The 15,729-nt window shown below is 32.3% G+C and overlaps 1 protein-coding gene across 2 annotated transcripts; it reads left to right on the top strand.

The window, feature by feature from the left end:
* Nucleotides 1-290: 290 nt before the first annotated feature.
* Nucleotides 291-15,671, top strand: LOC108561254. Of its 2 annotated transcripts, XM_017919115.1 has the most exons (4): nucleotides 291-861; nucleotides 1,051-1,173; nucleotides 6,681-6,742; nucleotides 9,638-15,671. In XM_017919115.1, exons 1-4 carry the CDS (start codon nucleotides 672-674, stop codon nucleotides 15,575-15,577), a joined length of 6,315 nt encoding a protein of 2,104 aa, XP_017774604.1. In that variant the 5' UTR covers nucleotides 291-671; the 3' UTR covers nucleotides 15,578-15,671. The 2 variants fall into 2 exon arrangements, with proteins under 2 accessions (XP_017774604.1, XP_017774603.1); XM_017919114.1 differs by having other exon boundaries at nucleotides 291-1,173.
* Nucleotides 15,672-15,729: the final 58 nt, after the last annotated feature.

The raw sequence follows: 15,729 nt of genomic DNA, 5'->3' as shown, positions 1-15,729 counted from the left end.
AGCGGATATAATTAGAAAAATAATATAAACATGATTTAAGTCAAAGTTGAGTAGTTATAGTTGCGATAAAAGCACAATAATGTGAGGGATTCAATGTGAATTGGAAAAAGTCACAGTATTATCTATTTCTATTTTAGAAGAGAATCAAGTCACTGCAGAGCGCATAGGGCAGTTCCTCATTGAATTTTAACGACGGTCACTTGAACAAATAACTTAAGTGGACCTATTATTATATGAATACGCACAAGAGAAAGAGCAGAGTCCACATCCGATTGGTGGCTGCAGAGTTTGACGTAAACCTGAGATGCAGAAACTGCACAAGCGATTTAATCGCGTTTTGTTTTGTCTCCGGCGGGAAAGGGTCGTTTGATTTATTGCTGCGAATACTATAAAAGTTTCTACGCTCGCTGTAGCTCAAATTCAAGTTGCTCGTCAACGGAGAAGGACTGCTTCCTCTGACTGCTTCTCCATTGCACTGCGACACTATCCTGAGGGGGTACAACTGGTATTTAGAACGAATGAGCGCGAGTTAATTTGTGACGAATCAAGACGCCTCCAATTTGCAAACAATCAACAATTTTGTTTACGAATTGTGAGCAATTACTGGATAAAATCGAGCTAGGCATGGCTGAACTTCTTCAGTTGGCTGTCGTCGGGCGGCCGGTGGCAGGATGTTCGGGAAGCGAAAGCCAAGGGTGTCACGTGTAAATAATGATAAAAAAAAGGAGCTGCTGGATTCGGTGAGCCAGACCAGAGACAAGGTGATTCTAACATTGAAAGGAGAGGTCCGAAAGAAAAGGAAGAAACCAAACAAAATCAAGATGCCGATGGTGCTGCGGAACTTGCCGCGCAAGAATTATTGTGAGCTTTCTCCATACCCCGAGAGGGAATACCCGAATATTGATAACGTTCCTAGCACCAGGAGAAGCAGAAGCAGACGCACCAGATCCAGAATCCGTGCAAATTCGCCGCTCTTCTTTTGCTATGGAACTCCCGGTTCGATTACTCGCTCATCTCTACGAAAATTGATTTTTTTATGTATATTCGCAGCTAAGAAGCTCATAATAAAAAGATTCCCCATACCCGAACCAGCTAGACGTCGAAGATTGACAAGGAAGTTTCCGTACGTCTACGCAGTTGGCATGAAACTTCACAAGCTTGGAAATAGAAAAGGTAAATTTCAATATATTTTTGCCCCAATAATAAAAATCAAATAAATATCCCAATGGCTTGGTTTTTGCTCATCAACAGTCATATTTCATAATGCACTCAATTTATTTTTTAATTTCGTTCAAAAATCCATTTACCGTAACACTCAAACCACTTATAATTATAAAGATTTGCTAAAACTTAATTATTTTGATGATTTTATATTAATAATTTCATAAACTGAATATAAAGGAAACAAATGTTTTAAAAATTGTATACAAGGAACTTGCAAAAAATCTATTTTAATTTAACTATTACTATGTAGACTGATCACTCTTTGCAAAACAGATTTGTATAGACGTATTTGAACATAATTATCTATTTTTTTAAACTGTTCATAATATTTATTTTTAATTTATCATCATCAAAAAGAAGAAATAATAGAAAAATATTTTGTGATTGAACGTTTTTTAATTATTGCGATTATTTATTGCTATAAAAAAATAATTCTTACAATAAACTTGAAATATGCTGTATATACAAAGAGAAGAGTTAAACAAAAACATATGTTTATATATGCAATAATTTAATAAGTAAGAGCAGAAGAAATTATACTTAATTTAGGAATTTAAGTTAAATATGTTTATATGATTTCACTATATACCAATAATTTTTGTTTGCACAAGTAAAATTCTAAAAAAATGCGATTAATTTTAGTTTTTTATAGTTTTCAGACATTCAAAAATTAAAGAAATTGTAACGAATACAACCAATCGAGACGTCATTTTTCTACACTTGTTTCGCCATTATTTCATAGCAAATGTTGTAATTTCAAACCGTACTATAGTGTATCCGCACTAATTGAGGCCGCACTATGCGAATTCATTAAAAATATAATAATAAATAATTATTTTGATGGTTATCTAAGCATGTCGTAAAACGAGTACTAAAATATCTTCAGTAGTTTTAATCTTGATATTGTATTTATTATAACACTTCATACACAAGCAGTATATTTATTTATATTGTAGCGTCGAATATAATGGTTAATTACGATTCTCATGATATGCAATTAAAAAAATCTTTATTTTTTAAAGGAAATATTGGAAACGTTCATTACTTTTCTTTTACAACACAGTAATAGTTGTTTGTTATTAATAGTGATAAACTATTATTTTATAGAATTACACATTTTAACTGTTTTAAAGATAACTATTGTTTTGAGGATAATGTTACAAAATGTTTATTTATAAATATTAAATCGACTTAAAAAAGACTTTTGCTATGAAACATGAGCCTTTCAGTTGCAATAACATGCATCATTTCATGATATATCGTATATATATACAACGTCAATGTCATACTGACAGATATTTTATCAGAGCGCATAAATCATATGTTTAATAATTTGTTTCACCGATATGCCTCTAGATTCAAATAATCTATGATTCATATAACATGTACAAAGTTCTTTGCGCGTTGAGATTGTCTCAGCGCCATATTATAGTGGAACGCCATTTTGTTTCGACTGTACTTGATATAAAAGTTGTCCAACATCTCTGTTTTATTTGATTTTATTGCGCATTTGCAGAGTAAATAATTAAATAAATTGTAACGAATGCAACCGTTCAAAACGCCATTTTGTTCTACACTTGTTTCGCCATTATTGTATGGCAAATGTCTTAATTTCGAACCATACTATAGTGAATCTATGCGAATTATTGATGTACTTTATTCTTAGCCAATCTTAGTAAATCTGCATTATTGTAATCTACATTTTTGTTGTGATAATTTAAAACTGCGTCAAGGAAAAACTGTTGTGAGAAATAGATCTGTGTTTATGTCACATGCGATTAATGCGGGCGGACATAAAGATAAATCGAGCGAACCGTGCAATAATAAAAATAATATGCTGAAAACAATAGCAACAGCGAAAAACGATTATAGCTGAGAAATGGCTTTCCGGAACGAAAATAAACGCCAATCTCGTCGACGAAAAGCCAATCTCTGCGTCAAAACATTGGGGGAGAAAATAATTATGCATTGCGTTTACTATAAATAACATTTTTATCGTCCGCTCAAAATACTTACAATAGTTTTATGAATCACGTGTATTCTATTTTCGATTATAAATTTCTTTATATTTATAAATTAAAGTAAATTGGTATAAATTAAAATATTACAAAAGTGAGGGCAGACAAACTGTTTCTGCTGTCATCAATAAATTATACAGTCATACATTCCACGATTATATACTTCGTTATACGTTATCACTCTTCTCTAAATATAAATCTATTTATCTAAATAATGATTTTTACTAATACAATAAAACGTTTTCAATTTTAAGCACCTTTTTAAATATTTACTTTTTAACATATTTTTTCGCCGGGAACGTCTTTAATTTTGTCTTCATTTCCTTTGTCTTTGTAGCTGACAAGGTTTTCTAAACATTCCTCTGAAAAATGTCATCTTTTGCACTGAATACATTTCTAACATCCACATCATCTTGATTATTTTATGTAATTTTTTTCTTCTAATACAATTCTAAGCATTTATTAACAATTTCTTTTCGAGAACAAGAAATGTTTTCGATATAACGAAGTATGTCGATGCTTTGTTATCAGAGGTAACGTTAATCGTTACTGCATGATTATAGTTATTATTACTAAAGTGTTAGAATAGATTCAAAGCATTACTAAATATTAGTTTTTTTATTAAAATGGAATTAGTATACAGTGGAATCTCGCTTAACGAACACCTCGCATAACGATCAAAATGATATTTAAGAAAAATGACTCGCTAAACGCATGAAACGCAATATCGTAATTTACATTAGTTTATATCGGGAAAACTATTTCACTACACAAGTAAAAATCCGGAAATTTTGAAACGTATTAAACTCGTTAAGCGAGCTTCCACTGTATATTCAAATGTTACAAAACTGAGAGTATAACGACTGCAGTAGCTATTATAATTAGAAATATGAATATGTAGGAAAGTTTTCTGCAAAATTACAGTAAACATTTATTTTGTATTTTGCTTGGAGCTCGTTATATTTAGACCAATATTCTTTGAAATTAGTATTTTTGTAATATGAACTTTTTCAAACATTATATTCATATTTTAATTACATTTTTCAAAATAAAAATGTTGTTTCAAAAGAAATGGAATTTCATATATACGTGCGTGTAGCGACAAAACCATATTTTCTCGAAGGTCTCTAAATGTAGTTGAAAGAATGTTTTTATACTCTTAAATATTTACTGAAATATACCTTTCAGGTATCCATTCAAATATTGGTCTTTAGTAGTGATTCTCAAACTTTTTTATAGTATTTGTTAAAATAATTAATCAACAAGCTATAATGATATTTTAATACAATTCTGCGGATTTTATAGAATGCAATAATTGCAAATAGTATAGTGATCCTAAGAGATTTTTCTCTTAAAAATAATCATATATTTATTTTTGTATGTATCTTATAATTTTATTATAAATACTATCTTTTTGAAAATATTCTAAACAGTACCCATCTGTATTATTTTACATATTTCTAGAAAATTACACTTTTTAAGTTGTATTAGATTTACTAACTGATTTTTCGTTAATAGGTTAAGTGATTAAATATTTAGTATTTAGCAAATTTCTTATAAAAATAATTATTTTTTATCTCATTGAAAATTATTATTAGAAATGTCGTGAGACAAATTTTACAAAAATTTGGAAATATGGAAACCATATTCCATCTACTGAAAGTAGACAAAAAAGACAAATAATTTGCCATGTATGCTCAAATACTGTTCGAGGTGAAAAAAAAAAAAGAAAATAGTTTACAACTCGGTCTCCCGAGTGTAAAGTAGGACTTTCTATAAAGGACTGTTACAAAATGTAACGCACAAGGTTTTTACTGAAGTAAAAATGTTCAAATTATTGATAATTCCGATTTAGTATTTAATTTTTTAATTTTCCGTAAAATATGTTTTTGATGCTAATGTGATATTTATTGAGTTTTGAAATTTAAAGTAGTTCACAATTTATTTATTTATATTAATGATAGAAGAATGTGATCAATGTCAAATGTCAATAACAAAATTGACATTTAAAACATTGTAATATTGACAACTAATTTATATTCAGGATTAAAAGTGTCAAACTTCAATATTATCTTTAAAATTTATCAATAACAATAGAAATAAATATAAGTGTCAATTTTTAGTAAAACAAAGTTGTTTTAGTGTCAATGGTTATGGTCTTTTGTATCATAAAATCTGAAACGAACGGTGATTGGTTCGAATATCACCAAATGTAAAAAAAATCCTCTAAGGATGGCAGAAATAAGACCGTAAAAATAAATAAAATTACTCTAATATTTACATTCAGGATTAGAAGGAAGTCATTAATTTACTAAATGCTAAACAACCTATTTAACATTTGTGCAAGGATATTCAATGAGCAAATTCAGAAGCAAACATAATTTGTACATCAATTGACTTTAATGCAACAATATTGCAGTGTGCACTCGTTGTTTCTTTGAACGACGGCTGGATTTTATTCTTCGTTCGAATTGGGTTTATTCTTGCATTGCATTTTAAATTCTTTTATTATATTTAAGAGTGTTACAATGGTTATTACAGTAGGTTAGTTATGTGGGTTTATTCTTGCCTCTCATCGCCTATCTTTATTCTCGCAAAACCATTATGGTTCAGATTTATATTTTTTGATGTAGGGATATCGGTTTTTAGAGAAAATTTATGTAATTTGAAAACCGGATTTTTCCAACTAAAAATACGGTTTTTGAGTCTAGACTTAAAATATAAAAATTAATTAATTATTTTAATTATTTGATTGAAAACATAAAAATGTTGACACAAAATTGTCTTTATTATGTGAATTGAAATAAAAAAAATAAAACTGAAATTAGTTCCAAGGTTTTAGTTTAGTAATGTTTTTAGTTAATTTACAAAATCCATAGAACGTTTAGCTTATTTCTTTCACTGACTTCATTAAGTTTTTGGTGAAATATTATCAAGATCATATCCAACTTATTAAAGAGAAGATGATTGCGATGATGAAAAACCGGCGAAGAAGAAAAACAAATCATAATTTGCTTTGCAAAAATCAATTCATAAATATCTTCAGGAACCTGAAGATGTGAATTTAGAGGGTACAAAGAGAAGAACAAATAATTTGGTTCATTATTTATATGGGAGTTTTATCTATTTCTGTAAATTTTGTATGTGCTATTGATCCGTGTGTATAGAAAATAACTTGTAAAAATCCCTTTTCTCTATTTCTTTGTGAAAATTTGAAAACCGGTTTATACCGGTTATTGTATAAACCCTACTTTTATGGTAACTCGAATATCTCCTTGCATATGCTGTAAAAGTTGCATTATTGAAGAATCACGAGTGGACGGATTTCCGACAATACACATTATTTTCCTTAAGACCGTTTGACTCACATAACACCTTCCCTTAGCAATTACGTACTTTATCTAATGTTCTCATCTTCATGTATCTTTTGTTTTACAGATGATAAAGATGCCGTTCGTCGGGTCGTCAAGAGGCTCAAAGACGAAAATTCTCGACTGCGGGTGAGCTATACTATATTTTTCATATAATAAATTTTTAAATTAATTAATGTTATTACTCATATATTTTAAATAAATATATAATTTCAACGTTATATAAAACAAAATACTAAGTTTTATTACAATTATTATTAAATTCTGTACATTATAATCATATTTTTCTTAAAATTTATATAAACATGTTTTGTGTACACGTTTATCAACATTTCTAATCATATCGAGTTTGAAAATAAAACACTTGTTACAAATTTAAATTATTAGTAACTAGTTCCGTTAATGATATTAATTATTATAAAATTATTTTTTAAAGTAATAATATTATTATCTGTATTTTTTCATGAGTCAAGTGTATGGAATATGTGTAGACCAGGGGTTCCGAACCTTTTTTTCTCAATGTTTTTCAATCAACCCCTAAATTTTGTTTATTGTAATCGTCAATAATCAAGTTATTATTGGAAAGATCAATTTAGATTTTTTTTTGTATTAAACAAATTTACAAATACGTATGTTTTATAATTATATAATAATTATTTTAAAGCAACATAAATATTAATCATATAAATATGGTTGATGTTTCTTTAGTAATATTTTTTATATATTTTTGTTTATTTTTGTAATATTAAGTATGAATTAGTATAATCGAAAAACAATGATTTGGAGATATTTGTTAATTCATTGTATTTGCAATTCCATTTTTTTTCAAAACCACACGTTTGAAAATTGAAAATTGATTATAGATTCTATTTTTTTCATTAGTTTAATCAATTTCCATTGCAATGACAAATAAATGTTAATTTTAAATGGTTTTATAATCCAAGACAGGACATGTATATCTAAATCTATGTAACGAATATTGATATGTTGGATATTGATTCAAACATTTTTGTTGCCATAGGTTTATCAATTTACAAAAGGAACTTTATTAGAGAATTAAAGATTTCAATGAAATTCAATGCAAACAATTGTTTTTCTACAATCAACGAACTTCCGTATGGAGAAGCAAATTATACGTGAGGTCTAACAAAAATACTCTAAGTTGGCTGGAAAAAAAGAAAACAATAACAATTTTACTTTAATAAGCCACCTTTTTGGAGCTTTTCAACTTTTATTTAATGATCTCTTCATTGAAACGGAATATTCTTTACTTCAATTTTTTATTTTCGGAAACATCCAGAAATCACAAGACGCTAAGTCGCTACAATAAGGTGCTAGGCGAATTTCATTGATGCCAGATGGCGCAAGAAAGTTGTTGGTTATTTGAGTAGTGTGAGTGGACGCATGATCGTGATGTAAGAAGTAGAGACGAAGATCCCATTTTTCCTGGTTTTCCAACTAATTTTTGAAAACTTGTGATAAGCAAGTTTCTCTGTACTACTTAGCAGTTACCCTCTGACTAGCTTTGAGTGAGAGAGCAGCTACCACTTTTACCCTAGTAAAGTACATCGACATCATCATTTTTGTTGTTGAAATATTCGGCAAAACGAACACGTGCCTTTATTTGGTCGTCATTTAAAAATCGTAGAACGCATTGAGCGGATTTTGTGTAGCCATAGCTTTCATCAACTATCATTTCCTGTGTCACTCTTGTATCTTTGTCAATTTTTGCCTTCATCAGGGCTACATTTGTATCATCGGTCGAAGATTTCGGGCAACCTTCAGTATGTCCGGTCTGAAATCTTTGAAACAACTTGGCAATAGTCAGAAGAGATAATGCATTCACTCCATATGCATTTTAACATTCCTGGAAAATTTGCATAGGTTTGAGTTGACGTCGAAATCCATAGAGAATGACAAAATCAATTTTTGCAGTGTTGGTGATGGAATTTCTACCAAAATTACATCACTAATCTTGCATTTTCTCCTCTCCATTCTTACCGATCTTCTTAAAATTTGACATGAAATATAGTTAGATTTTAACAAATTGAGAAACAACTTTTTTTTCAGAAACAAATGAATTAATGCCAACTTAGCGAACTTTTGTTAGACCCCTCGTAGATTTCATCATTATTTTCGCATAATCGCAATATCAATATTATATTTATACATATTAAATTATTATTATTTTGGAGATTCTCGTAGTATAATGTTTATTAGAGTAAATCATTGCTAGTTATAATACAGTATAATGTTTCCGAGGCCCGGCACAGAGAATACTCACGAGATAATACAGAGAACCTTACATGTTATTAAGGTACAAGAGTAGCGAAAGAGAAGACAGGAAATAAGAGAGCGGTTACGGATATGTTGCCGCGTATATACCCTAACCAGATAGAGCCCTTATCAGACCTTCTCGGAATACCAGCTACGGGCTGGAGTGGGGCGTACCGTATCGGGCTTGTAGGTGACTTGAAATAGCGGGCTGGAATGAGCACATTATAATTAATAAAATTTAAAAACTGAATATATATTCATCGACTTCTTCAATTCTATAAAATAATGTTTATTATTTGTATTACACTTTTATTGTTTAAAGTTGGTACTTGGTAATAAGTAAATATTTTCATGTACATCGTCGTTTGTTTGTTTATTTACAATCTGTTGTTAGTAAATTATTTCATTTTTAATAATAGCAAAGCATGTAATGGAAATTTCCATTTCATATTATTATTTACAATATTTTGTTTGTTAAAATTCAGTAAATTTTTTCGCTGTTAAGAACTAATACATTTCGCTTGGAACCATTTGGATATTTACTATTTTTGACTAATTGGTTTCACTTAATACAGTAATTACTTCTACCAAATAAAAAGTACTACTGTCATATGTTGGAAGTCGATAAAATACAATTTTTTGAATTAAAAATGGTTATATTTATTTTTATTTCAATTTCCGTTAAATTTTAATTTAGTTATCGTTATCCAATTTATTAAAATATATTTTTTCTCTTTTATTTTTTAGGACCAGGCACAATGCAACTTGGTTTTTAAACAGATCGCGAGCTATCATAGGAATGCCAACAAGTTCTGGAGCATGTTCCTATTGGACTTAATTTCTATCCGCCATCCGAAGTTGCTGTCATCCATAACATTTTTGAACGTGAAGAGTGCAACTCAAAAATATTTTATGAACAGTTTCCTATATTACGCACTGAACCTGGCTCGCGTATACTACGAGACAGGCAGTTTCGATTTTGTGAAGCAAGGTATCGATATAGGCCGCGACTTCTACGGCGTCCAAAACCTGCTGTCCATATTCTCTTCGGTGGCATTTGAACCGGTAAGGTTCAACAAAGAGGTGCCTGCGTCAAAGCCACCTCTCCTGAATATGGACGTCTTTCCAACTGTTGTCCAGATGCACCGTGAGATTGGTCCAGTCTACAAGAACTTTGGGATTCGGAAAATCAATAACGATTCCGTAATTGTCAGCATCGACATGGAAAAGATACAAAACGGATCCAACATATTTCGTATACAAACCCCTGGTGAAATATCCGAATATAATCTGAAATTTGACAAGGACAAGGAAAATAACACTCAAGTTTTGGTGTCCTCAGATGATACTGTATGTGATACCACGCAGAACGAAAGTGATAATTTCTTGAAAAGAAACATGTGGATCAGGAAAGAAGACGTCGCTGAAACTAATGAGAATCAAATTTTGATGTCCCCAGGCGCTACTGTCTGTGTTACCGCGCAGATCGAAAGTACTACTGATAATTGTTTGGAAAGAAATCCGTGTATCACAAAAGAAAACATTGTTAAAACTAATGACAATCAATTTTTGATGTCCACAGACACTACTATTTGTGATTCCGCAAAGAACAAATGTACTACCGATGACGTTGTGACTAATGACAATGATATGTTGGTATCCCCAGACGATACTGTGTGTAATACCGCGCCAATCAAAAGTATTACGGACCATTATTTGGAAAAAAAGTTGTTGATAATGAATGAATCCAACATAGAAACAGATGACAATCAAGCTTCGGTATCCACAGATGGTGAAGTTTGCACCAATGTATTAGATATACAGAAACTTTCCGATCAAAATAAGCAGAAAATATTTGAGAAAATCTCTGAACGCTGCACTGTTTTAAACATGATCAAAGAAAATATAAAAGTTCCCATATCTAAAGAATCTAGTACCAAGAAAATAATCAATATCGTCCAGAATGATATAACTATTAAGATGGAGTCCTTATCAAAATTATGCTTTAATTCTTTTAAGAAACAAGGCTTCGTTGATATTCACGTAAATAAAAATAATAGTATCCAGCGAGAGGTTGACTGTCAGATGAATAAAATTTGCTGGGCGAGTGCGGAAATTCATTTCCAAGCCAAACATTACTTACGGACTGTTCCGTTTTACGAAGTTCGTAAGATTATGAAAGCGAAAATTGTAACGATTCCAAGGCAATCCGATGAACGCTCTCGAATTGTTTTGAATCGATCATCGAAAAATGTACATAACATATTGAGAGAAGTAGATTCAAATTTGATGCGAGATGAGAATAACAAAGATTCGTGTAAACCTTTGGACTATAGTATTGAAGCTAGTCGCAAAAGAATTGCTAACGACAAAGGTAATGGTCATCCGACAATCAGTGAACAGCCAGAAATTAAGAAAGCTGTGAATACTCATTCGAATGTTTCTAAAATAGTTAGAGATCCAAATTTTTCGACTACACAAACCATGAATATCACTCGAAATAAACCTATCAAGAGATCAACTAACCGAGAGGCATATGTGAATGATGCACACACGGGGGCAAGAGCCATAAAATCGATGAGGTTAGAAGTGACTCCTATCAATTTAACTACGGATAGTAATTGGTCGATTAGTCCTGATAGAAGGCAGTTGTTTATTGAGCATATGTACTCCATGCACAAATATAATTTTAGCTATCCATTATACTGTCAACAATGGTACGATACAGAATTCAAAATCTACTTTAAATCACTCGACCATCCATCCAGTGCCCAACACGTATGCGGAGATCATAATACGGGAACTTTATACTTTTACAATTACAATTTACCGAAATTCAAGAACAGAGAGATAAAAATGAAAATATATGAAAGCTTTCAGTCTGTACATCAGCAAACTGTCTGTAATATTTACTTTGCAAAGCAGCACTTTGTCATTCGTCGTCAACAAATGTGTAATAGGAATTTCGACCATCACGCGTATTATAGACACACAGTAATCAGTATGGTTCCATTGGATCCATTCCAAATACAAAATTTTCCAAGTACTGAGCAGGATTACAGCCACTATGTCCAATACCCATTCGTTTTGCCATATAATATGCCAGAGGATCAACTTAGATATCACGTCAACACGATTATGGCCATATTGTTAAACGTTTTGACTACGCAACCTCGTGCTCTGCCTGAATTGTTTCCACATAATAGATCTCAACAAACTCATGCATTAGGGCAACGAGTCGAGTTACCCGTTGCGCATCAACCAGTATCTCATCAATTTTTCCTGCCACAACCAATGCCTAGGCAAGTGCAGCAATTAAGCCTAGGATTATCGCATCCTAGGATGCAATTCAATCCAGTTCATGCAGAGTTGCCTGTTCAGCATCATTATAATTTGTTTCCTCAGCGACACATTTTCGATCAGCCACCGCAGATAACTGGACATGTGCAAAATATAAGACCACCGCAACCGATCCATAACAATTTATATAAACACCCAACAGCGCAACAGCAACAATATCACCAATTATCACAATTATCGATATCACAAAATTTAACTGCGTTTCCCACAAATGCACTTCCATCTTTAGACAAGCATAAACAGCAGCAAACATACCACATGTCAGAACATGGAAGAGTATTTAAAGAAAAAGAAATGATAACGCAAATACCAACAACTCAACTTTCTTTGTCACAGCAAAAAATATTTTCTTCATTTCCGGTACCGAAACTCTCACCACCTCCTGTACATAGACTTGAATCTACGCTGGAACAAACTCCCAACACAATGCATTCTATTATGGAATACACATCACATGACATAATGAATACACAACAACCAATCTCTTCTTCACAGTTGGAAGTGTCAAATAAAAAGAAATCAGTTCCTTGCTCGCCGCAAGAAATATTAAGCGGGCAGAAACCACATTCTTCTTTGCCGCAGGCAGTTTTGAATACAAAGCAACCACATTCTTCTTTGTCGATAAATGTGTTGAATAGACAGAAACCAGTTTCTTCCTTGCAGCAGGAATTGTTAAATGGACAGCAACTACATTCTTCTTTGCCGAAAGAAGTTCTAAATAGACAGCAACCATATTCTTCTTTGCCGATGGAAGTGTTAAATAGACAGAAAACAATTTCTTCCGTGCCGCCGGAAATATTAATTGGACATCAACCACATTCTTCTTTGCCGATGGAAGTGCCGAATAGACAAAAAGCAGTTTCTTCCTTGTCGCAGATAATAATAAATGGACCACAACCTGATTCTTCTTTGGCGCATAAAATGATGAATAGACAGCAACCACATTCTTCCTTGCCGATGGAAGTGTTTAATAGACAGAAAACAATTTCTTCCTTGCTGCCGGAAATATTAATTGGACATCAACCACATTCTTCTTTGCAACAGGAAGTTGTGAATAGACAGCAACCATATTCTTCTTTGTCGATAAATGTACTGAATAGACAGAAACCAGTTTCTTCCTTGCAGCAGGAATTGTTAAATGGACAGCAACTACATTCTTCTTTGCCGCAGGAAGTTCTTAATAGACAGCAACCACATTCTTCCTTGCCGATGGAAGTGTTTAATAGACAGAAAACAATTTCTTCCTTGCCGCCGGAAATATTAATTGGACATCAACCACATTCTTCTTTGCCACATGAAGAGCTGAGTAGACAGCAAGCACATTCTTCTTTGCCGATGGAAGTGCCGAATAGACAAAAAGCAGTTTCTTTCTTGTCGCAGGAAATAATAAATGGACCGCAACCTGATTTTTCTTTGCCGCATAAAATGCTGAATAGACAGCAACCACATTCTTCCTTGCCGATGGAACATGGACATCAAACACATTCTTCTTCCTCGATTAATGTGCTGAATAGACAGAAACCAGTTTCTTCCTTGCAACAGAAATTGCTAAATGGTCAGCAACTACATTCTTCTTTGCCGCAGGAATTGCCGATGGATGTGTTGAATAGACAAAAAGCAGTTTCTTCCTTGTCTCAGGAAATAATAAATGGACCGCAACCTGATTCTTCTTTGCCGCATAAAGTGCTCCATAGGCAACAACCACATTCTTCTTTGACGATGGAAATACCGAATGGACAGAAACCAGTTTCTTCTTTAACGCAGGAAATGTTAAATGGACCACATTATTCTTTGCCGCTGGAAGAGTTGCCACAAGAAAAATGTTCTGATATATTGCCTAAGCCACAAGTTTCCAATGTATCTAACATAATATCTAACCTGCAGGAAGATCAACCAGCTATAGCATTGTCATCAGAACAATCATCTGGTACAAAACTGAAACCATCTATATCAAAATCATCTTGTGAAATTAAAGTTAGGCAGCAAGTACCTGATCTGGATAAAGAAAATCCACCACATGATGTGCCAAAACTTCAACCTACAGCGATCATGGATTTCGAAAATTTGCCTACAGAAATCACAAATGATCAGCAAATGTCTGAAAAAGTACAAAATATAGATGATAATTCAGTATTAACTGTAAGAGAATCAAACAGGAAACGTGCCAATTTGATTGATATATCGGACACTGAAAAGAAACGACCCAGAAAAGTGTTTTTGCCGAATAAGATAGTCAATTCATTGTCGCCTGAAATGGAAAAGAATATGATTTCGCGCTTGCCAACATCTGAGTCTACAGTCACATTTCATATTAACAATGATACAGATGACGGAATCAATTTAAGTCTAAAGTTGGATCCCGAGAAGATGAAGAAAATCATGCAGCTTCTGGTCGGTGAAACCTCTAACACTACTAGTCGAACAGACAAACAGGAGTGCGAGACACAAACTTGTGGAATTACAGACATATCATCAGAGGATGAATATGCAGAGTTGTCTTCTGATGAAGTATCTATTGGCGACGTGGTACAAAATAACGGTAATTGGTGTACACTCTCCAACAACGATAACTTAATGGATATGTTAAATACAATGGTGGAGGACACAATCAGCAACAAACTAAATTTGAAATTAATGAAAAGCTTTATGGTTATATTTTTAACCTGCCATGATACAGTACGCTACAGAGCATTACTCAGATTACGCATGGACTTATACAACTACTACATATATTTACAGAGCAAACTGCATAATATTCAGCTGATACTAAATGGTTATGTAGTCCCGTCAACCTACAACATGATATACAAAGATATAGAAAGCATAATTGATATTAACCAGCATAAGGTGACATTTCAAATCCAAAAGTATTCTGGATACATGTACATCAATTATGTCGATAATTTGTTTCGAAATATCTTGTTCGATCCTGGTAGTTCTGTCAGTATGCGGTTTCGAGCAGATTTCTATAATATGGAGTACTTTTTGAGTCACATGGTAACCAACTCATGTGGGTTCAATGATTCTCTCGCTATCTTCTTCAAAATAATCTATGAATATTCCAAACATTTGGTGCCACAAGAACTGCAAAAGGAGCAGGATCTTTTAAGTAATAAAGACGAAGTCATTGACACCATCAAAATTTGCGAATACAGTTCCTTGCCACATATCTTATCCGATTTCTACGAATTCTTAGCCGAATACAATACAAAAAAAGAAATACGATTGGCATCGTTCAGTATGTATTCAAGGATGTTGAGAGATGCTGTAATGGACAAATACTACTTCGCATTCTATCAACTGACGAAAAAACTTGCTTGCAAATGACAGCAAAATATTACGTAATTTTTTGTGTAGATTGTTCTTGTTTGTTTTATTAAATAATATAGTGATAACCCAATCTTTAATAATGCTATTTTTAAGGAATGTTTCAAATAATTCAAATTGTGTTGTTTCTGTTTACTTGTTTTTAATAAATT

The sequence above is a fragment of the Nicrophorus vespilloides genome, unplaced genomic scaffold (assembly GCF_001412225.1).
Source record: "Nicrophorus vespilloides isolate i.1.1-1 unplaced genomic scaffold, Nicve_v1.0, whole genome shotgun sequence".
Taxonomy (NCBI): domain Eukaryota; kingdom Metazoa; phylum Arthropoda; class Insecta; order Coleoptera; family Silphidae; genus Nicrophorus; species Nicrophorus vespilloides.
The sequence above is the reverse complement of the archived record's forward strand: the minus strand, read 5'-3'. Positions and strand labels throughout refer to the sequence as shown.

Coding starts and splice junctions, on each gene's coding strand:
- LOC108561254 (XM_017919114.1), top strand. CDS start 672: ATGTTCGGGAAGCGAAAGCCAAGGGTGTCACGTGTAAATAATGATAAA. Junction 1,174..6,680: donor CAAGCTTGGAAATAGAAAAG/GTAAATTTCAAT, acceptor TTTGTTTTACAG/ATGATAAAGATGCCGTTCGT. Junction 6,743..9,637: donor ACGAAAATTCTCGACTGCGG/GTGAGCTATACT, acceptor TTTATTTTTTAG/GACCAGGCACAATGCAACTT.